At 37.9% G+C, this 22,501-nt stretch overlaps 1 protein-coding gene across 8 annotated transcripts in view; it reads right to left on the bottom strand.

Moving 5' to 3' along the window:
- Positions 1–22,501, bottom strand: part of NEO1 (neogenin 1) — a 266,759-nt gene that overhangs the window by 154,188 nt on the left and 90,070 nt on the right. For all 8 annotated transcript variants that reach the window (XM_021940692.2, XM_021940691.2, XM_021940696.2 and 5 more), the window contains exon 5: positions 21,267–21,403. In XM_021940692.2, the coding sequence (XP_021796384.1) occupies positions 21,267–21,403 (137 nt within the window). The remainder of the gene's footprint in view (positions 1–21,266; positions 21,404–22,501) is intronic.

Raw genomic sequence — 22,501 nt, forward strand, 5'->3', positions numbered from 1 at the left:
GACTAAGAGCTTGGAGCACAGGCAACAAAAACAATAGACCAATGAGACTTATTTCAACTAAAGGCTTCTGCACAGCAAAAGAAATAACAGAGTAAACAGACAATCTGTGGAATGTGAGAAAATATTGAGAATTGTACATATGAGAAGGGACTAATAACCGGAATGAAGAAACGCTCAACGTCACTAATCATCAAAGATATGCAAATTAAAACCACAATGAGATATCATCTTACACAAAAGAAACAGAACAGCTATTATTAAAAAGACAAGGCTGGGCGCAGTAGCTCATGCCTGTAATCCCAGCACTTTGGGAGGCCGAGGCAGGTGGATCACGAGGTCAGGAGATCGAGACCATCCTGGCTAACATGGTGAAACCTCGTCTCTTCTAAAAATACAAAAACTTAGCCGGGTGTGGTGACAGGCGCCTGTAGTCCCAGCTACTCAGGAGGCTGAGGCAGGAGAATGGCGTGAATCTGGGAGGCGGAGCTTGCAGTGAGGCGAGATCGCGCCACTGTACTCCAGCCTTGGCGACAGAGCGAGACTCCATCTCAAAAAAAAAAAAAAAAAAAAAAAAAGACATGAAACACTTGAATACATTATTTGCAGTTCATATGCCAAATAATTGATATTTAGGATATATAAAAAAATCCTACATGTCAAAAAAGACAAAAAACAATTACAGAAAATATAAAAAAATAAAAATCTGAAGAGATGCTAGACCTCAATAATAAATAAAGAAATGTAAATTAAAAGCAAAATAAGATATATTTTTCCCATTCCATTTGCACAAATGACAAAACTTACTGATATAGGAGATTATGGGGAAATCAGTATTGTCCTACTATCAGTGTGTAAGAAAAGTGGTACCACTTTTCTGGTGTGCAACTAAGATATATCAATATTTAATAAATGAATACCTTTTACTTAACTCTAAGAGTTATAAAAAGATAAGTAATAAAGTGCATAAGTGTATATGTACAATGATATTTGTAACAGTTACAATAAAAACCACAAAATACTAATTAGGGACCTGGATAAGCAAATGAAAACACTGGAACACTAAATAGCAGGGATCAGCAAATTATGGTCCCATTTTGTAAGTAAAATTTTATTGGAATGTAGCTACGCACATTAGGTACAGTCTGTGGCTGGTTTTCTGCTACAACGGCAGAGTTGTAACAGGGACAGCAAGCAAGGCCCACGAGACTAAAATATTTAAGAAAAAGTTTGCCGACTCTGCTATACTGCCAATATATATATAATGTAAATTTGTATATCATGATATGGAAAGATGTGACCATAATATATGACAGAATAAAATATGCAAAACAAAGGGAATGGTATCATTTCATTTTTATAAAAATATGATCTTCTATATGAAAAGTTTGAAATATATAAACTATAAGGTTAATGGCGTTATTTCTGGGTGGTGAGATCTTTATGCCTTCTGGTCTTCTTTTGGGGGAAGAATATAAAATATGAATTATTCTTATAATAAAGTAATAAAATTATAATTTTTCTAATATTTATAGTCTAGAGAAATAATTTTGTAATCTCATTACAAAATCTTAAATGAGTACACATAATTCCCTAAACAATAATCCAATCAAAACCAGTAAATCATCATGAAGCTCCTTCTGAACTATCTAATTCCTCATTTCCAAAGGTGAAAAGCTTGTTCTTAAACATGTTCTTCATGTATCAAACTGCTAATAGCATATTTATTTTTCACTCCTTACCACTCATGATAATTCTTCAAGTTGGCCTAGCACAGAAAAATCTTTGTACACTTTTCAATATGCAAATTAAAGTACATATTTTTTAATTTCCACATAGCAGCTGAAAAGGAGCATTTTAGCTCTTAGAAGTTCAATAAATCATTGGATTTGCTTTTCTTTTTTTTTTTTGAGACAGAGTCTCGCTCTGTCGCCCAGGCTGGAGTGCAGTGGCCGGATCTCAGCTCACTGCAAGCTCTGCCTCCCGGGTTCACGCCATTCTCCTGCCTCAGCCTCCCGAGTAGCTGGGACTACAGGCGCCTGCCACCTCGCCCGGCTAAGTTTTTGTATTTTTAGTAGAGACGGGGTTTCACCGTGTTAGCCAGGATGGTCTTGATCTCCTGACCTCGTGATCCGCCTGTCTCAGCCTCCCAAAGTGCTGGGATTACAGGCTTGAGCCACCGCGCCCGGCCGGATTTGCTTTTCAATACAAGCTTCAGCAGTTCAATACAAAGCAGAATATTTGTTTTTCAAGTTGCTGACCCACTGGCATACCAATGGTAGTCCAGTGGGTATGGCCAGTTCTGATGCAGGTACTGAAGGGGTTCACTGTCTGTGGAATTTAAAAATAGTAATTAAACTGGCTTAAAGTTGGTCTACTTTTTATTCTCATGATTTGCCAGCAATTCTAAACCATGTCAGTGATAAACCAACCAGAGCAGACTATTCCCAACCTCTTGTCAGTTGACCTATAAATGTTTCATGAAATTAGTTTTGTAAAATATGGAACAGAAAGAGATGGGATGGGGGAGGATAGAAAATGGTGCACCTCACATAGCCTGGGTATGTACTGCTTTATAAAACTTTTGTTTCAGAGACACATATACAAACAGATACACACACACACACACACAGAGAGAGAGAGAGAGAGAGAGGATCATAGCATAAAATGCCTTTCTTACTGTTTTTAGTAGTTTAAAATGCTTAAAAGCCACTGGGAGAGAATAAGGATCTTAATGAAGCAGTATAACACTGTATAGAGAGTACTAGACTAGGAATCATCACCCCAGTTAAAAATGGCTTTTATCCAAAAGACATTCAAAAACAAATGCTGGCAAGGATGTGAAGAAAAGGGAACCCTCATACACTATTGGATGTAAATTAGTACAACCATTAGAGAGAACAGTTTGAAGGTTCCTCAAAAAACTAAAAATAGAACTATCACACAATCCAGCAATCCTACTGCTAGGTATATACCCCCAAAGAAAGGAAATCAGTATGTCATGTTTGCTGCAGCACTACTCACCACAGCCAAGATTCCGAAGCAACCTAAGTGTCCATCAACAAGCAAATGGGTAAAGAAAATGTGGTACATATACACAATGCAGTGCTATTCAACCATAAAAACAGATTGAGATCCTGACATATGCAACAACACGGATGGAACTGGAGGTCATTAATGTTAAGTGAAATAAGCCAGGCACAGGAAGACAAGCTTCAGATGTTCTCATTTATTTGTGGGAGCTAAAAATGAAAACGATTGAACTCATGGAGACAAAGAGTAGAATGATAGTTACCAGAGGCTGGGAAGGGTAGTGGATGGGTGGTGATGGTTAATGGGCACAAAAATACAATTAGAATGAATAAGATCTAGTATTTGATGGCGTGACAAGGTGACTACAGTCAACAATAATTTACTGTACATTTTAAAATAATTAAGAGAGTATAACTGGACTGTAACACAAAGGATAAATGCTTGGATGATGGATACCCCATTTACCCTGATGTGATTATTAAGCATTGTATGCCAGCATCAAAATATCTCAGGTACCTGATAAATATATGCACCAAGTATTAGAAATTTTTTTTTTAAAGAATACTAGATTAGGAATCAGAAGTTCTGAGCTTTTAATCTGGGCTTTGCCTCCAAATGTGTTTTGTGATCTTGGGGAAATCTATTTTCCTTAAAAGGACATAAGATCTAATATATGTGAAGATACTTTCTTGTTAATATGAAAGATATTTTAAAAATTTGCCAGGTATATCCATATAATGTAAATGTGACACAGCATAAATTATACTTTGGAAATAAAATAAAAATTGCTTGATATTATTTCCACTATAATTAAATTTCTTGGCAAGTCAAAATGCCTCATAATTCTACTACCCTAACTCTTGCAGTATTTTAAAATGCAACAACTATTTTTGATAAGGTTTAAAGAGGAAAATATAATTTGGAGGCTTTCGGAAGCTTTATCAATCAGTGGCCTAATAACAACACCTCTATATTGGGATTTACAAGAGAAAAGAGAACTAAACTCTGTTCAGTATCAGATGTAAGTCAGGTATTGTAACGCGCACTTTATTAAATCTCTTCAAAGCCTCAATAATATAAAGCATTATTTACATTTAAAGTATAATTATATTACATAATCACTGGAAATCAACCATTACAATCCCAGTATAAGGGGCTGACAATAATGACTTTTGCCAATATAACTTGCTTACATTATTTTTTCACTTTAACACACTGGTGTGATATGCTCTAGATCTGTAGTTCCCTCTGACCCAGACTTCAGGCAGGGCCAATGCTTCACAAACAATTTACACCTCATAAGCTTGGGAAGCAAGATTTCTGCAGGGTTTTGGGGAGAAATGGTGTTTTGCCAATGCAGTGATTAGATTTTGTAATTGGATTTTTAAACTATTTGTAATTAGATGAAGACTAGTATACTATGTGTGATGATAAATTTTATGTGTCAACTTGACTAGGCCATGGCATGCCTAGATATCTGGTTACTCATTATTTCTGTGCCTCTCTGTGAGGGTGTTTCCAGAAGAGAAAAGCATTTTAATCGGTGGACTGAGTTAAAGCAGATGGTTCTCAATGTGTGTCAGCATCATCCAATCCGACGAGAAACAAAAAGGCTGAAACTGTTTTCTGCCTGTTCCAGTTAGGACACTGATCTTCTCCTACCCTCAGCACTCCTGGTTCTCAGGCCTTCAGACTCACAATAGAATTTAAACCACTGACTCTCCAGCTCTCAGGCCTTCAAACTATACCGCTGGCTTTCTCAGGTCTCCAGAAACAGCAGAACATGGGACTTCTCGGCTTCCATAATCATGTGAACCAATACTTTATAATAACAGTCTCTTCTCTTCTTCTCTAAACATACACACACACAGTTTCAAAAAAAAAAAAAAAACCCTCCCAAGCTGCATTTTTTTCTCTACTCTCACACCACCACAATCATCAACACAGAAGAAGGCTTCTGTGACCACATTATGTGGGAGTTTTCCCCCCCCCCAAACCTAGCAGTGGACACCAGCTGGGTACTCTCGAATTCAATTCCAACACTATCTACCTGCAGATAGCATTAGATCCCACAGGATGAGGGCTCACTCCCCAGGATTCCCCCCACCCCCAACCAGTTACAAGCCTAGTCCTCCAGAACCTCTGACCAATGTGTTTCAAGTGGAGGTTCCCCGGACTCTCTCTCTGGGTTCGATGAATTTGCTGGAGTGGCTCACAGAACTCAGAAAAACACTTTCTTAACATTTGCCGGCTTAATATAAAGAATTTTGATACAGTGAGGAGATTTGTAGGGTGAGGTATGGGGAAGGGGCACAGAGCTTCCGTGTCCTCCCTGGGGCACCACCCTCTAGGAGCCTCCATGTGTTCAGCTATCCAGAAGCTCTCTGAACCCAGTCCCTGTGAGTTTTTATGAAAGCTTCATGATGTCAGTATTCTTTCCTCCAGTATATGGGGTGGGCCCCTCTTTGGGAAGGGTCCTAAAACCCACCATCAGAAAAGCTGGGGAAGATCAGAGCCTTGGGGCAGGTGAAAGGAGGGCAGGAGAAGGTCAGAGATTCTGCTTCCTGAGGCCTGCCCCTGAGGCCTAACATACCCAACATGTAAAAGAAGACTGTAACAAAGGCTATGGGAGATACGCGCCAGGAACTGGGGATGAAAACCAATATATGTATATATATTGCATAACACCACACATACATACATAAATACACACACACACACACACACATATAATTTATATGGAAAATTTATACTTCCTATTGGCTCTGTTTCTTTGGATAACCCTAATACAATAGGCAAATTCAATTATTTACTATAGGCACAGATATTATGAATCAGTAGTTTATGTAGGCAAAAATATTTAGAATCCATTTGTAAATAGCAGACATTTCACAGCACATGAGATTGTTCTTTTGCTTCTTCAAGAGAATTTCAAATGGTTACATGGAGAAAATGTTCAAATCCCAAAATAATCAAAATAGAAGTTGATATGGTTTGGGTGTGTTCCTACCCAAATCTCATCTTGACTTATAGTTCCCATAATCCCCACATGTCGTGGGAGAGACCCTGTGGGAGGTAACTGAATCATGGGGGTGGTTACTTCCATGCTGTTCTCATGATAGTGAGTTCTCGTGAGATCTGATGGTTTTACAAGGGTTTGCTTGGCACTTCTCCTTCCTGTCACCATGTGAAGAAGGATGTGTTTGCTTCCCCTTCCACTATGATTCTAAATTTCCCGAGGCCTCCCTAGCCCTGCAGAACTGTGAGTCAATTAAATCTCTTTCCTTTATAAATTATCCAGTCTTGGGTATTCCTTCATAGCAGTGTGAGAACAAACTAATAAAGAAATAATAGCTAAAATCAACTATTTCTAAAGACATATAAAACAGCTTGAAATTATATCAATGTTTTTTCTATTGTCCACTATTTTCAGGTATCAATAAGTAGACAGTTTCCTGACAGAACACTTTTAAGAATTAGTTTTAATATGTCTATAGCATGTACCATCTACCCAGGAAATCAACACTGTTTAGAAAATACCTCACAAAGGAAGATGCCAGAACAGCCAATATGCAAATGTAAAGTATTCAGCATCACTAATCATCAGGGAAATGCATATTAAAACCATATAGAGATGCTACCATATACACCTACCAGGATGACCAAAGTTAAAATGACTGACACCACTAAATGTGGGTCAGAATGTGGAGCAACCAGAACTCACATACACTGTTGGTAGGAATGTGAATTGGTATGACCACTCTGGAAAAAGGCCTGGCATACACTACTCAGAAATACTACTCATCAACGAAGAGGAACAGGCTTCTAATACAAGCACCAATGTGGATGGACCTCAAATATGTTATGCTTTGTGAAAGAAGCCTTAAACAAACAAATACAGATAACATGATTACTTTTATAAGAAGCTTTAAGACAGACAAAACTACTTCATAGTGGGGGGGAAAAAAAAGAATAGATCTTCTGGGGTAGTAAGCAGAGGATTTACTGAGAAGAGGCATGTGGAAACTTTCTGCAGTGGTGGTAATATTCTACATTTTAATATGGGTTTTGGTTGATTAGTAATGCATATTTGTTGAAACACATAAACAGCACACCTAAGATTTGTGCATTACACTGTATATAAATTTTACCTCAAAAGAGGAAAAAAAAAACTGCAAACAAAATATTAAACCTTAACTAATGATATGAATGCTTAAGGATCTGGGTATGTCTGCAACTTACTCTGAAATGTAACAAAAAATTTAGATTGATGAATATAATGATAGATATTTGATACAGCATTACAGTAAAATGTCAACTGAACACTGAGGGTAGTAGGTATTTGCTGTAAAATTCCTTCAGCTTTTCATCATGAAAAATGTCTAACACACAAAAAAAGTTGAAAACAATTATAAAATATTTTTTCCTTGGGAAAAAGTATTCTTTACCACCTCTGCTTTCTTATTAGGAAATTACTATGATTAAGATTTTTTAAAAAGGAGAAAGCTCTGTATTCTGAAAAATAGTTTTTAAAAACATACTATGTAAAACATGATTTAAAAAGGATGGTGGACATCAGGATCTTGCAAAATTATTTGGTTTTGAAAATGGCACAGAACAACCATCTGACTCATTTCTCAGGATTTCAAAGTTCCCAAGTCAAATTCAGTCCATGTAAATTCTGCTTTGAAACTACAAAACTATTTAGGTCTGTGTTCTTTCCTGAATTAGATCTTTCACAGGTTCCAGGGGCTGGGAAGGGTGGTGTGCTGGGCAAGAGATCCAAGGTGAGAGGGGATTAAGAAGGTTGGTAAATGGGTACAAATCTACAGTTGATAGAAGAAATAAGTTTCTGTGTTTGATAGCAACAATACGGTGACTATAATTAACAATAACATACTATATATTTCAAAATAACTAGAAGATTTGAAATGTTCCCAACACGAGGAAATGATCAATGTTTGAGATGATAGAAATCCCAAATATCCTGATTTTTATCATTAAATATTGAATGCCTGTATCAAAATATCACATGTATCCCACAAATATGTACAAATAGGTAGTAATTAAAAAATTTATTTCTTAAATATTTTAAAAATGTTTAGATGTACTATCATTTCTAATTCATAATGTGATGTCAAGAATTCAAGGAATAAATTTATTGTTAAAAATATCGTATCTTCTTTGGCCTCCTACTTTCTGTACAAGAATCACTGAAATCACCTGGACAAGAACTCAAGTCTCAGAGACATAGTTGACACGTAATATTATAGTTTTTAATTATCCTGGGATAGAAATGTCTAACTACTTCTCCATATCACCTACTGTATCCTTGAAGATGAGAATGTGTCCTATATGTCATTGTATCTCCAGTGATACTGGATTCTGCCTTCTGCCTATTTGCAGTAGATATGGAATAAACAGTGTTTGAAAAGTATCTTTCCTGTTACTTTTAACATGGTCAATGAAACTATGTTCTTTTTTTTTTTTTTTTTTTTTGAGACAGAGTCTCACTCTGTCGCTAGGCTGGAGTGTAGTGGTGGCGTGACCTCGTCTCACTGCAACCTCCACCTCCAGGGTTCAAGCGATTCTCCTGCCTCAGCCTCCCAAGTAGCTGGGACTACAGGCACCTGTCACCATGCCCAGCTAATTTTTGTATTTTTAGTAGAGACAGGGTTTCACCATGTTGGCCAGAATGGCCTCGATCTCTTGACCTCGTAATTCGCCTGCCTCAGCCTCACAAAGTGCTGGGTACAGGCATGAGCTACGGCCCCCGGACAAAACCCTGTATTTGAAATCATCAACAAGAAAAAATCTAAACAAGGAACGGAGGGTCTGGGTGTGGCAACTACTCCTACCCTGCCCTGCTTCCATCTGAGTAGTTCCATGTTTATCTATTTTAAATATCTCACTTCCAATTATGATTTTGCTTGAGTTCCCTGGCAAAAAAACAAAAACAAAAACAAAAAACAAAAAAAACCCCACTATTTGAAAACCACTGATATGATTTCAGCCTAAGAGATTTCTCTGGCCAAAAAAGACCAAAGAAATCTTGGTTATCATTACAACAGGGACTGGGAAAAACTAGTATAATTTAGATTCATTTAGCTTTTGTCAGTTATTCTCAGAATTTAAATCACCATTCAATGCATGAACTTTCAGATAAATTGAGGGTAACTGTGCTGTCCTGAGATAAAATGTTCCTGTTGGGACCTGATGGGGTAAGACCCCATTCCTGTATGTAAACTGGGTTTACATGAAAGTGCCATCAACACACCCTTAACAGTAAGGGGTGGAAATAGGTAGGGGGGAAAGAAATACAAAATGAAGAAACCTGTTCTAGATATTTTTTTCACTAGGACATTATCTTTCCACTGCCCACTTTGCAGCTCTTTAGTTTGATTTTTAGCAAGAAAGGGGGCATTTAAAAAATTTATAAAACTGTTCCACTTTTCCTGCTTTTCCTAATTATATCATCTTTTTAATGAAGAAAGGGGAAGCTAACTAAAATTGAAGAGGAGAATGGGAATTTCTTAAATTAAATTTAAGAGATTCAATATATTTAATACAAGAAGCTTACTGACAATATAATTAAAATTACTAAGATTCTTCCTGCCATGGTTCTCTTGACCAAAGCTGGTAGATTTGATGATATCCCTTTAAGGCAGAAGAAGTATGGTTCAACAAAAATAAGGTAGTAAATACTACATGAAAAACATTTGCTGGGTGCAGTGTAATCTCATGCCTGTAATTCCAGCACTTTGGGACACCGAGGTGGGTGGATCACTTGAGGTCAGGAATTCGAGAACAGCCTGGCCAACATGGTGAAAACCCGTCTCTAGCAAAAATACAAAAATCAGCCGATCATGATGGTGGGCGCCTGTAATCCCAGCTACTCAGGAGGCTGAGGCAGGAGAATCCCTTGAACCCAGGAGGTGGAGGTTGTAGTGAGCTGAGATGGCGCCACTGCACCCCAGCCTGGGCAAAAGAGCAAGACTTTGTCTCAAAAAAAAAAAAAAAAAAAAAGACATTCCACCAATAAAGCTGAATATATACAAGAAAAGATAGCTAAACTTAATAAATAAGAGACCCAGAGTGGGCTAATTATTAAGGAATGCTTAATAATTAGAATGAGATCAAGACAGATAACCTAAGAAGCAGAGTAATGCCAACAATGACAGTCAAATCTTTTCACTTATTTCTGGGCTGGAAGGGACATGACTTTGTCCTCGTATTGTCAATTGTTACGCTCTTTAAATAAAGAATGAAGAATATTTACTAATATTTTGTCATGCTGTCCTAGATAGGCAGGAGCCCAGCAAGCGCAGACTTAAGTGAGAGAGCCTAAGAAGCTAGACTGGGCATGAGGAATGGGGTGTGGCTGGCTTGGCTCAAAGACCACAAAACATGGTGCCATCTGATGGATGGCTGGTGGCATGGAACAAAAGCAAACAGAAAGTTATCTAAGATGTCAATCTGAATAATCTAAGGAGGAAGCAGAATCCTTTAGAAGGCAAAAAAGAAATAAAAAACCAGAGAATCAAGTGAAGAAGGCTTAGATAGAAAGCAAAGATTCTTTGAGCCCTGGGGACATTAGCTGAGGTACATTTACTGAATGCCTATAATGCACCAGGCACTGCATCAAGGATCTTCCTCATAACACCACCACAAAGAAGGACTCTTATCCCTTTTTTACAAATAGGAAGAATGAGGTTCAAGTAAATTAATTAATGTGCCAAGATCACATTGCCAGAGGCTGGGAATCAGAGATATGCTTCCAAAAAACATACCTCTTTTCATGAGACCACATTCCTTCTGTGAAGCACAATGTTAATTTCTTAGTGGCACCACAAATCCAGTTCTGCACCATGACTTCTGCTTATTTGTCCCACAAAGCTTCCTCATTGGGGTCATTTTAGTAACAAAAATCACAATCCAGCTGAGTTTTTCTTAGGTTGCATTTTGCCTAATGCACAAATAGCAAACAGGCAGAATCTTCAGGCCTGTGAATGGCTCTTCTATCTGCAACATTTTCAGGGTCAGAAATCATGCATCTGTATTCCACATAAATCTGAGTTCTAACTTTATATTATTTCATTTTATTTCACATGGATATTTCTGGTCTTTTCTAGAATATCTGAAATTTCTCTTCTGAAGGTGGTTAGTAACCATGGAAATGAGGCTATTGTGGTTCAGAATAAATTTACATAACTATTAGGAAATTATTTCAAGCTTGTAAAATGTGGAATTTATCTGAAAGCTAACATGACCACTGATGCAATAAAAATCTAAGAAGAACTGCAAATCAATCCAAAATGATTCAGACCCCAATAAAGGATTATAAAGCAATTGTAAAGAATTTTCTTACAGTAACACTTTAACAAATGCAAAGTTTGTAAAGTGAAATTCTGAAATATTCTGAATACAGACAGCATAGTATAAAAGAATGGATTATAATCTACTGTCGGATATCTTTTTTTTTTTTTTTTTTTGAGACGGAGTCTCGCTCTGTCACCCAGGCTGGAGTGCAGTGGCTGGATCTCAGGTCACTGCAAGCTCCGCCTCCCGGGTTTACGCCATTCTCCTGCCTCAGCCTCCCGAGTAGCTGGGACTACAGGCGTCCGCCACCTCGCCCGGCTAGTTTTTTGTATTTTTTAGTAGAGACGGGGTTTCACCGTGTTAGCCAGGATGGTCTCGATCTCCTGACCTCGTGATCCACCCATCTCGGCCTCCCAAAGTGCTGAGATTACAGGCTTGAGCCACCGCGCCCGGCCTACTGTCAGATATCTTATCCAGAAGTACAGAGTACAGAGTACTCAGTACTTAAGAAGTACAGAGTACAGTACTTATAGAGTACAGTACTTAAGATGTACAGAGTACAGTATCAGGTACTACTACATTACGTGCTAAGGATCTAAAGATTGACAAGATCCAGTCCTGTCCTCATGTAACTCAGTCCAGTAGGGTAGAAACTGGATACAAAAACTGGGGGGAAAATGTGAATGTGATAGGTAAAACGAGACAGATGATGTACAAAACATATGTGCACACTTAATGCACAGCTACTGGAAGGAGGTGGGGAGAAGAAGGGTACAACCGACAGGAATAGGCAGGAGTCAAGTTTCAGAGGTTTCTGAGGAAAGTCATGCAAGGGAGTGGAAGGAGGAACATTCTAGGTAGCAGTGACAGTACAAGCAAAAGAACTGCATGGTGTTTTTAAGTAGCTAGTGGTTGCCCTTAAAATTAAGTTAACTTGAGAAGCAATGGCAAACATGCACTCATCAGACTCAGAATCCAGTTCTCTCTCTGCTTGGAGCTTAGAAGAAAAATGACCCCTTCAAGATAAGTAAACATCCAGTACTCTGAAAATTACAGGGAGAAGGCCTCAACAGGAAGATATAAATTGGTATGAGGCAAATTTTTATAAGAAAGTCAAAGAATCTGATCCAATTTACAACATAACTTTGTGGCACAAATCATACTTCTTACATGTTGCTTTGGGATCTTACTTTTCTTCATTTAACATACCCAAAGTATTTTATCTTGCCATTTAAGAGACTTCTAAAACATGATTTTTGTAGGAAGCATTGTATTTTGATATATAGATAGGCTATTTCATTTAACCAATCACCTATTTTTTGGCATTTAAGTGGTTTATAATTTTTGCCACTAAATATACATCATTGCATGGATATTTCCATGCATAAATCTTTGCACACATCCTTGATTATTTCATCAAAACAAATGATCAGACATGGAACTGAACTGCTGGTCAATGAATGTGTGAGTTTTAAAGCTTTTGATAAGATTACTAAACTGCCCTCCAAGAAGGTTACATCAATTTGCACCACTACCAGCAGTGTGTGAGAATCCCCTTATTACCACAATTTTGCCAAGAGTGGGTTATTATTTTTAAATTCAATCAGTAGGCAAAATGGGCTACTTTAATCTGTATTTCTTATACAGTTAGTGGGGTTGAACTCTTTTCAGGTCAGCTGGCCATTTTCATCTCATTTTGTAAGCAAACTATGTTTTCCACCTCCCCTTTTTTAAACAGATATTAATCTTGTTCTTATCAATAAGTACCATTTATATCATTGCAATCATTTTTCCAAGTTTTTAATGAAAGAATTTTAATCACGTTTGCCACTCTGTAAAGAGTGGTTTTGAGGACAGACCAGGTTAGAACTAGAGAAATCAGTTTAGGATGCTACTGCAGTAATATAAGTAAGAGATGACTTGGACTTGAATCAGGGGAGTGAAAGCAAGGAGAAAGAGAACCTAATGAACTGAATGTGGAAAGAAAAAAGACTGAAATCATCAAGAATCATTTGCATGTGTCTAGCACAGGTAAAAAGGTAGGCAGTGACACCACCAAGATAAAGAAAATCAAAGAAGAAAAAGATTATGAGAGAAGCACGTTAAGTTCAATTTTGGACATGTGATTTCTGAGGTACCTGTGGGACATCCAATTGGAAATGTCTGAAGCTTGACAAGGGGTCTGGTCTGGGAATCTGGGTATTACTGTATGTAAATTATACCTGAAACCAGAAGCAGGTAGAGTGTGAAGAGTAGTAGGCTGACAACAGAACTCTGTGGAACACTAATAGTTTAATCAACAAGTGGAAGAAAAGATGCCCATGAAGGCAAAACAAAAAGAATAGGCAAAGAAATAAAAACAGAAACAGCATAACACAGTGGCGTCGAGTCAAAGTAGTGGAGCATCTCATGGAGTTGGGATTAAAGACATCAATGCACTTAGCCTTGAATCATGACAGTAATAAATGCGTAAGAGTTTTTAAAGCAGAGATGGCAGCCAAGTGGAGGAAAGTTCACCTTTAATGGCTTCAGTTATTTTTTTTTAATATTATGTTGGCTTATGGAAGGCATCAAAAGGTCAAAAATGGGAATGAATAAAACTGATGAATTGCTTGTAAACATGTATGCATGTGAGGATGGCAATTATGACCTCGATTATATAAGTAGAGGTAATGGTTCATCTTCCTCCAGAATAACCTTTCAGAAGATTTTTCTTTTAATCTCATTTCTTTTATATCAGAAGTCCATGAAAAACAAAGTACAAACGAAAACATGAACAGTAAAGTAACCACAAACATCAAGTCATTCCGGTGCCACATTTAACAATTTCCATTTAAAGTTTCATTCATTCATTTCATTCGTTAATAATCTACTATGATTTTTAAAAAAGAGTAAGATCAGTTCCTGTCGATAAGAACTCCAGTCTGGTAGGAGTTGAAGAGGACACATAAACAAATCAGTAAGAAGACCTATTTTAAGAAACCAATTATGAGGGGATGGTTAAGAAAAGCTTCACAGAGGGGTCAAGTAAACTAATCTTGAAGGTCTATCAGGAAATTGTAGTTGGAAGTAAGGGGACACAGAAGAACATTGCTATCAAACAGCACAGTATGTTCAGAAAACTACTTTGGTAAAGAGGACTCCATCTCCATTCCAGATTTAGGAGGAAAGTGCTAAGAATTTAATCCTAGTGGAGGATGGGGCATAAGGGGGTGCCCAGGTGTGCAGATGATGGACAGCAGGGACAAGGCAGAGCTGGGGAACTACTGACCGGTCCCTCTCAGTCCACACTGCCTGCCCACCCGTCATCCGCGATGCCCTGGGAGCTAAGGTGGAGATCATCTCCCCAGGAGTCGGGTACCTTCCAGAAACCGGTATGCTTTAAGATGGAAAGAAATTTGATTCCTCCCGGGACAGAAATAAGCCCTTTAAGTTTATGCTAGGCAAGCAGGAGGTGACCCGGGAGTGGGAGGTAGGGGTTGCCCAGATGAGTGTGGATCACAGAGCCAAACTGAGTATATCTCTAGACTATGTCTTCAGTGCCACTGGGCACCCAGGCATCATCCCACCACATGCCACTCTTGTCTTCAACATGGAGCTTCTAAGACTGGGATGGCAAGAATGGCCTCCTCCCTTGGCTTCCCGTTCTTACATCTGCCATGGAGGGATCTGGTACCTCCAGACATACGCACATGAATCCATATGGAGGTTTTCCATATGTAGATCCACTACAACCTGTATAACATCTACCCTGACTGAAGGCGTTCTGTCACTCAGCTTTGCTTCTGGCACCTCCATTTCCTCTTCCCCTTTCTTCCCATTTTACCTAAACTATATGCTATAAGCCTTAAGTTACTCAGTTTATTTCATTTTCACTTCGGGGTGAAGATTTAGTTTCAGTCTTTTGGATCTAGTTTCCAAGTAAGTCTATGGTCAAGTATTAACAGAACAAGTGACTGGTTAACTTTAGAACAGGACTTTGTGTTGGGGAGGTTGTAAGAATCTTTATTTTAAATTTTTTTGGATGAAATTTTTATCTATTATATACTAAACATTCTTGCTGCTACATGCAAAGCCATAACAGATCTGAGGCAATCTTGAGGGCTGAATTATTCTCAAAGTTGAAAGATGTCCTTGGGTTAAATTAAAAGTCCTACCAAAACCTGAGGGGGGGATGGGGAGCCTTTGTCTCCACCAGTTCCACTCTACTCTCCCCTGAAATCCTCTGCCTTTTGAAAGCAGATCATTTTCGCTATGACGTTGGATGCTACAGGCATCTGTCCCTGGGCCAGCAGGGACCTCTGAAGCCTTCTTGGTGGCCTGGCTTATTTCCCCCGCCCCATTCTGTGGCTTGTCTAATGGACTTTCAGAAATTCTATAATCTCACAACTTTCCAAGCTCTACCACTTCCTTAATTTTAAGAATTTTAATTGAAAGTATAAATTAAAGGTGTTGTTTGTAGACTTAACCACCCAATGAAAGCCCAGCTATCATGGTAAATCCCTGACTGTTAAGCAAATGATGCTGGTCATCGCAGCTTCAACATCTGTTTTCTGCCGCTTGACTCTCTCTGCTGATCTCAAAGTTTCCTGGCTTTTCCTCCCTCAGCTCCTTGTCACCCCTTTGACGTCCTGTGTAGTGAACTGGTGACAGAAATTGTTGTTGCCCCTCTCCCCACAACATCACATATGAGTTTCCAATTTTATTACTACAAGAAAAGTGCTTTACGCTGGTTCTTCTAAAAAGAAAAGTGTTTAATCCTTATAACAACCCATTCAACTGATAAAAGAAACAAAGACACAGGTAAATTAATTAACTTGGCCAAGTTCACAAAGCTAAGTGACAGAGCTGAGACTGGAATCCAGGCTCACTGGGGCAAGACTGTTCTCAGTCACTCCTCTGTGTTAACTCCATTTAACGCTGAAAAAGCCGACTATGAAGGGTCTGGATGTGCTCTGTATGCAGACATAAGGAATTTGCTTTTTATCCCGAAGCCAAGAGAACTCAGAGTTCTAATGAATGACAGCAGAATACTGTAACTGATCATGAAGTAAAGGGAAGTGAAATCACAAAGACTGAGAGAAAAGGGGAGATCAATATCTTAATGTGGCCAGAGATAAGAGTAGAGCAGAAGAGTCAAAGAAGTAGAGTGACATAGGCTGTGGCTTAAGGAAAGACAGCCAGGTTTAAAACTTAAGTGGTAGATTAGTTACAGGTATTTACAATGTCAACAGGGTAGCCAATTTAGAATTTATCAATTTGTTCCACAAAAATACAAATGGAAAAATTTCTTTTTGGTGGTGGGGGAGAGGACATGTGTATCACAGTCTATTGTAACTGTTATAAGAAAAAAAGGAAAAGTTTCTGTTTTAAAAAACCCTCATGACCCATTTTCAGTGTTATCAACAATCTGAGATGACAGGAAATACATGATGGGCTAATTCACGTCACTGCATGTGTAGAAACTCCAGAAGTTAATGATAAGACAATAAATCTGAAACATTTAACAGATGAAAAATGAACTTACAACCTTTTCTACATTAGCACTCACTATGGCATTTCCTATAGCTATAACTTCTTAAAAAAATAACAGAAGTCAGACAGGTATGACTGTATTTATATATATCTATCTCCAGTTATTTCTCAAAATCTACTCTCCCTATCTGAAAAATAAATGCTTTCAGTTATGGGACAGGGCTCAAAATAAAATTTTCCAAATATGTTTTTGCACATTATGAGTTCTAATCTGTAAACAGTAAAAAAAAAAAAAAAAGAAAAGAGATGATCTCACGTGGCACACATGAACGATACAGCTTGAATTGTAACTACCACCCAGATTAAGAAACAGAACATAAACACACCAGAAGCCGGGCTGTGCAACATTCAGTAACTACTCTGCCCTTCTCCAAAAGTAATCACTATTCTGACTTCTAAAACCACAGATTAGTTTTGTCTGTTTCTGAACTTTACACAAATGGAATTATACATAATAATATAATTACATATATAGTAGGTATTCTTTTGTGTCTGGCTTCTTCTTTAAGGGTGTTTCTGATTTATTCACATTGTTGAATGTAGCAGTGATCTGTCAATTTCCATTGCTGATAATTTGCCATTATATGACTGGAACACTACCCTACATTTGTATTTTGATGGACATTTGAATTATTCCTAGTAAGAACATTATTGTCCATGGTTTTGGGGGCATACAATTATACATTTCTGGTAAGTATACTCCTAGGAATACACCTACTGTATCATAGGGTATTTCTGTGCACAGTTTTTTTTTTTTTAAGTTTTTATTTTTTAGAGATGGTCTTGCTTTGTCACCCATACTGGAATGCAGTGGCACGATCGTAGTTCACTATAACCTCAAATTCCTTGGCTCAAGCAATCCTCCTGCTTCAGTCTCCCGAGTAGCTGGAACTACAGGTGCATGCCACCATGCCTAGCTAATTTTTTCATTTTTTGTAGAAATAGGGTCTCACTATGCTGCCCAGGATGGTCTTCAAATCCCGGCCTCAAGTGATCCTCCGGCCTCAGCCTCTCAAAGTGCTGGGATTACCGGCATGAGCCGCTGTGCCTAGCCAGTGTACAGTTTTTAATAGATTCTGCCAAACAGAATTTGAAGTGATTGTGTCAGTGTATACTCCTGTCAACAGTACATTAGAGTTCCCTGTGTTTTTCATCCTAACCAATGCCTGGTATTTGTTAAGCTTTTCAATTTTAGCCATTCTAGTGGAATATAGTGATATCCCACTGTGGTTTTTATTTGCATTTCTCTGAAGACTAATGATGACAACCACTTTTTCAAATATTAATAGCTAGCTGGACATCTTCTTCCAGGTCGATGTTCAAGTCTTTTGCCCATTTTCTATTGGTTTCTCTTTGTTTATCTTACCGATCTGTAGTTCTTTGTAGAACCTACATCAGGGATTGGCAAACTTTTTCTCTAAAGAGCCAGACAGTAAATATTTTAGGCTCTGTGAGCCATATGGTCTCTGTCACAACTACTCAACTCCTGTGTAGTGGCATGAAAGCAGTCATAGGCAATACATAAATGAATGAATGTGGCAGTATGCCAGTAAGACTGCATGAACAATAAATTTTGAAATCTCGTAAAATTTTCATGTATTACAAAATATTATTCTTCTGATATTTTTCAACTATTTAAAAATGTATAAACTGTTTTTAGCTCACAAGCTGTACAAAAACAAGCAGTCAGGAAGATTTAGCCCACAAGCAGTACTCTGACAACCCGGGGTCTAGATAAAGATCTCTGTCAAATTATGTATGTCTTCTCTGGGATTTATCAATATTGTTATGCATTACAAAGAACCAACTTTTGGCTTTGCTGACATTCTCTGTTTTGAATGTTTGTTTTTTTTTATTTCATTAATTTTTGCTCTTGTCATCATTTCCTTCTTCTGTTTTCATTGGTTTGCAAATATTTTCTCCCATTCCATAGGTTGTCTCTTCACTGCCGACTGTTTCCATCACTGGCAGGAGCATCTCAGTTCAATGCAATCCAATTTATCTATTTTTGCTTTTGTCGCCTGTGTTTTCTGGGGTCACATCCAAAAAACCTTTGCCAAGACCAATGTCAATAAGCTTTTCCCCTCTTTTCTTTTAGTAGTTTTACAGTTCAGGTGTTATGTTTAAGTGTTTAATCCATTTTGAGTTGATTTTTGTGTGTGGTGTATATAAGAGATAAGGGTCTGAGTTCATTCTCCCACATGTGGCTATCCAGTTTTTCCAGCACCATCTACTGAAGAGACTATGCTTTCCCCATTGTACATTCTTAGCATCAAGAGAGCCAGGAAAAATCTGCACTGCCTTTTCTTTTTAAAGAAATTCTCTCCAAGTATGACAACCAATGCATAACTTTTTAAAGGCCTCAGAAGTCACATACGACTTCTGCCATACTCCATTGATCCAAATAGCTCCAAGCCCGCCCAGATTCAAGAGCAAGAGACATAAACTCCACCACTCTCAGAAGGATAGTCAAAGAATCTGGAATCTGGGAGCTGTTTTAAAACTCCCCCTTTGTTTTAAAAGGCTCTTGCAGTATTTCCCAGATATATCTTTTATTGAGTATTTATTCCAAAAGTGTTTTCAATGTATGTTTGTGTAGCAAACCTTCAGAGGTCTTATGTGATAATTTTTATTATGCCTCACATTTTGGATGCATATAGATTGTGTGTATTCAATGTCCTTTAACACCTTAAAAAGATTACTCTATTGTCCTCTTGATACCAGATTTCTCAAATCAACACTTAGGTTCAATCCAATTATTTCCCTTTTGTAGGTGATCTGCTCTTTGTCACTGGACGCTTTTAGAATTTTTTTGTCTTTGATATTATGTTACTGTATATATAATTATATATTATTGTATGTTACTGTAAATGGACCTCAAGGTGGGTTTTTCCTTCTTTCACCTATTTAACAGTCTGTAAGTCCTTTTAGTCTAAGGTGTTCTACAAGTCTAATTCTGAAAAATGTATCTTAATTATTTCTTCAAATATTTGCCTCTTCCTTTCTCTCCTCTAAGATATCTATTTATCTAGATAGTCCTTCTACATGTGCCTATCATATCTCTTAGATTTTACTCCATGTGTTATCTTTCTTTATCATTTAATGCTGTATTCTCAGAGAATTACTCAATGTAATCTTCCAATTCATGAGTTTGCTCATCAATGGTATACCTTTCTCTGGCCAGGCACAGTGGCTCATGCCTGTAATCCCAGCACTTTGGGAGGCCCAGGCAGGTGGATCGTTTGAGCCCAGGAGTTCGAGACCAGCCTGGGCAACATGATGAAACCCCATCTCTACCAAAAACACAAAAACTAACTGGGCATGGCAGCACATGCATGTAGTCTCAACTACTTGTGGGGCTGAGGCACAATGATCCCTTGAACCCAGGAGGTCGAGGCTGCAGGGAGCAGAGACTGTGCCACTCCACTCCAGCCTGGGTGACAGAGGGAGAGGCTGCAGTGAGCAGAGACTACAGTGAGTGAAACAGCACTCCTAACTCTTAGGGAGAAACAGCACTGGGAGCAGTCTTTCTAGATTGAAAGCTACCAATCTGGGAGTTCCGAAGGGGTGGGAAGAAGAGGTAGAAAAGTGACCTCTGGTCATTTTAATCACCTCTAGCCAGCACTTGAGGGTACATTTCCATATGGAGGAATGGCAAAGGAGATGGGGATAAAGACAAGACTACGTATACATGACATCTTTATTTTCTGATGTCTGAATCAGAGAACCTACAAGGGGAAAAGGGAAGAGTATGGAGAAAAAGGAAGAACAACTACCCTTGCAGTAATTATCAGAAGTATGAACAGAGGAAAATAAACACCAAATCATGAAACCAAGCTATATTAAGAGGCACAGTATGCTCCTTCCTGGGTGATCTGTTCACCCAAAAAAAAGGACACCAACACAGAGGAGAAACATAATTCGGGGTCATAGAATAGAGACATCTTCATCAGAAAACATCCTGAGAGAAGAAAAGTGAATCTTCCAGATGCCCCAGATCATACCCTTCCTGTCACTACTACTACTACTACTCAAAATAATAACAATAGCTAACATTGAGCTTTTACAATATTCTAGTCACTATTCCAGGGGTTTTACAAGTATTAGCTCTTTTAACCCTCAAACAATCCCAATAAGGTAAATACTCTTATAATTTCCATTTTACAGCTGAGGAAAATGAGGTTCAGAGAAATTAAATAAGTTTCCTATAGTCATATATCTAGGAAACATAAGTTTTAGAATTTAAACCCAAGCAGTCTGGTCTAGGAGTTATGCTTTTAATTGTTTTGCTGTATTGCCTCGACCATGTTAATATTTTTTAAAAATTAGCAGACTCAGAAAGTACACAGGATTTTAAAATTATACAGTAAATATTTACATACCTTGTACTGTAAGCTCTGCTTGAGCTTCAATTGTCTCATTCCCATTATCAGCTACACAAAAATAAGTCCCAGCATCATCCTCAGTAACATCACTGATCTCCAGGCTACCACCTGCCAGCAACAACAATCTTTCAGAACTGTGTTAAAAAGAAAGAAAGAAAAAAAAAAGACACATTTCAGTACTAGGAAAATAATACCTGAGAAACTCTCCACATAAAATAGAGAAAACACTTAAACAGTATTATTATTTATATAGCTATAGATGAACCAAGACTAACATAAAATTATCAGAATTTAATTTAGTCAAATTTGCTTTGCTCATATTTTACATGCGTAAGTGTCACAAATACAAATCAAATGTTACAATGAATTATCCCTGACACTTCTAGTTATTCCCAAAGGGGTATTACTCTTAGAACCAATTTCAGTTCCTTCAGCCCATCCCTGTCTCCCTATTCTGGCCAGTTTTTTTCCAAATTATGTAATTTTGAAGTCTGGAATCAATCTGAGAGTTAGTTACACCACCACAGCTGTGCTACACTGAGATTAGTAACAGAAAGAAAACACAAAGAGGGCAAAATGTTAGATCCAAAACATTAAGTCAAGGGGTCACAGTGCCTACTGAAAGTTTCCCTATGGTAGCTTATCTAGGAGAGGGAGGAAAAGAGGAAGGGAAGAGAGAGAGAATGGTTGCCAGAGAGCAGCTCCCTGGGTGTGGTAGCTGGGCACATATCAGTCACCGTCATGCCATTATCAATCAGGATGTTAATGAATACTGGCCAACTCTACAGAGTTATTCAAGTTGATTTAAAGAGAAACTAAAATAATCCTATAACACTGAAGAACAATCAATATTCTGATCAAATTTGTATAAAGTGAACAAATTTAGTTAATCTGGAGAGTTATTAACCAAATCAGACATATAAAGGTACTTGACATAGGGCAAGAGATGCAGTTAATTCTAGAGACAAGTACCTAATTAAAGCTGCTACTTTAAAAGTCACTTTCATAGATGACATAAATTCAAAATACAGTACCAAACACAAAAATAAATGTATACATGTATTTTTATTTTGAAGTTCCACATCCAAACTGGTTTCCACAGGTTAGACTTTTCTTCCAAATCTGAATACTGTTAAAGAGTTCTGATTATAATTTGGCTTTTCATACAGAATTCCTTATAGGCTGGCCTCAAACTCCTGAACTCAGGTGATCCACCCGCCTCGGCCTCCCAA

The sequence above is a fragment of the Papio anubis genome, chromosome 7, assembly GCF_008728515.1.
Source record: "Papio anubis isolate 15944 chromosome 7, Panubis1.0, whole genome shotgun sequence".
NCBI classification, from domain to species: domain Eukaryota; kingdom Metazoa; phylum Chordata; class Mammalia; order Primates; family Cercopithecidae; genus Papio; species Papio anubis.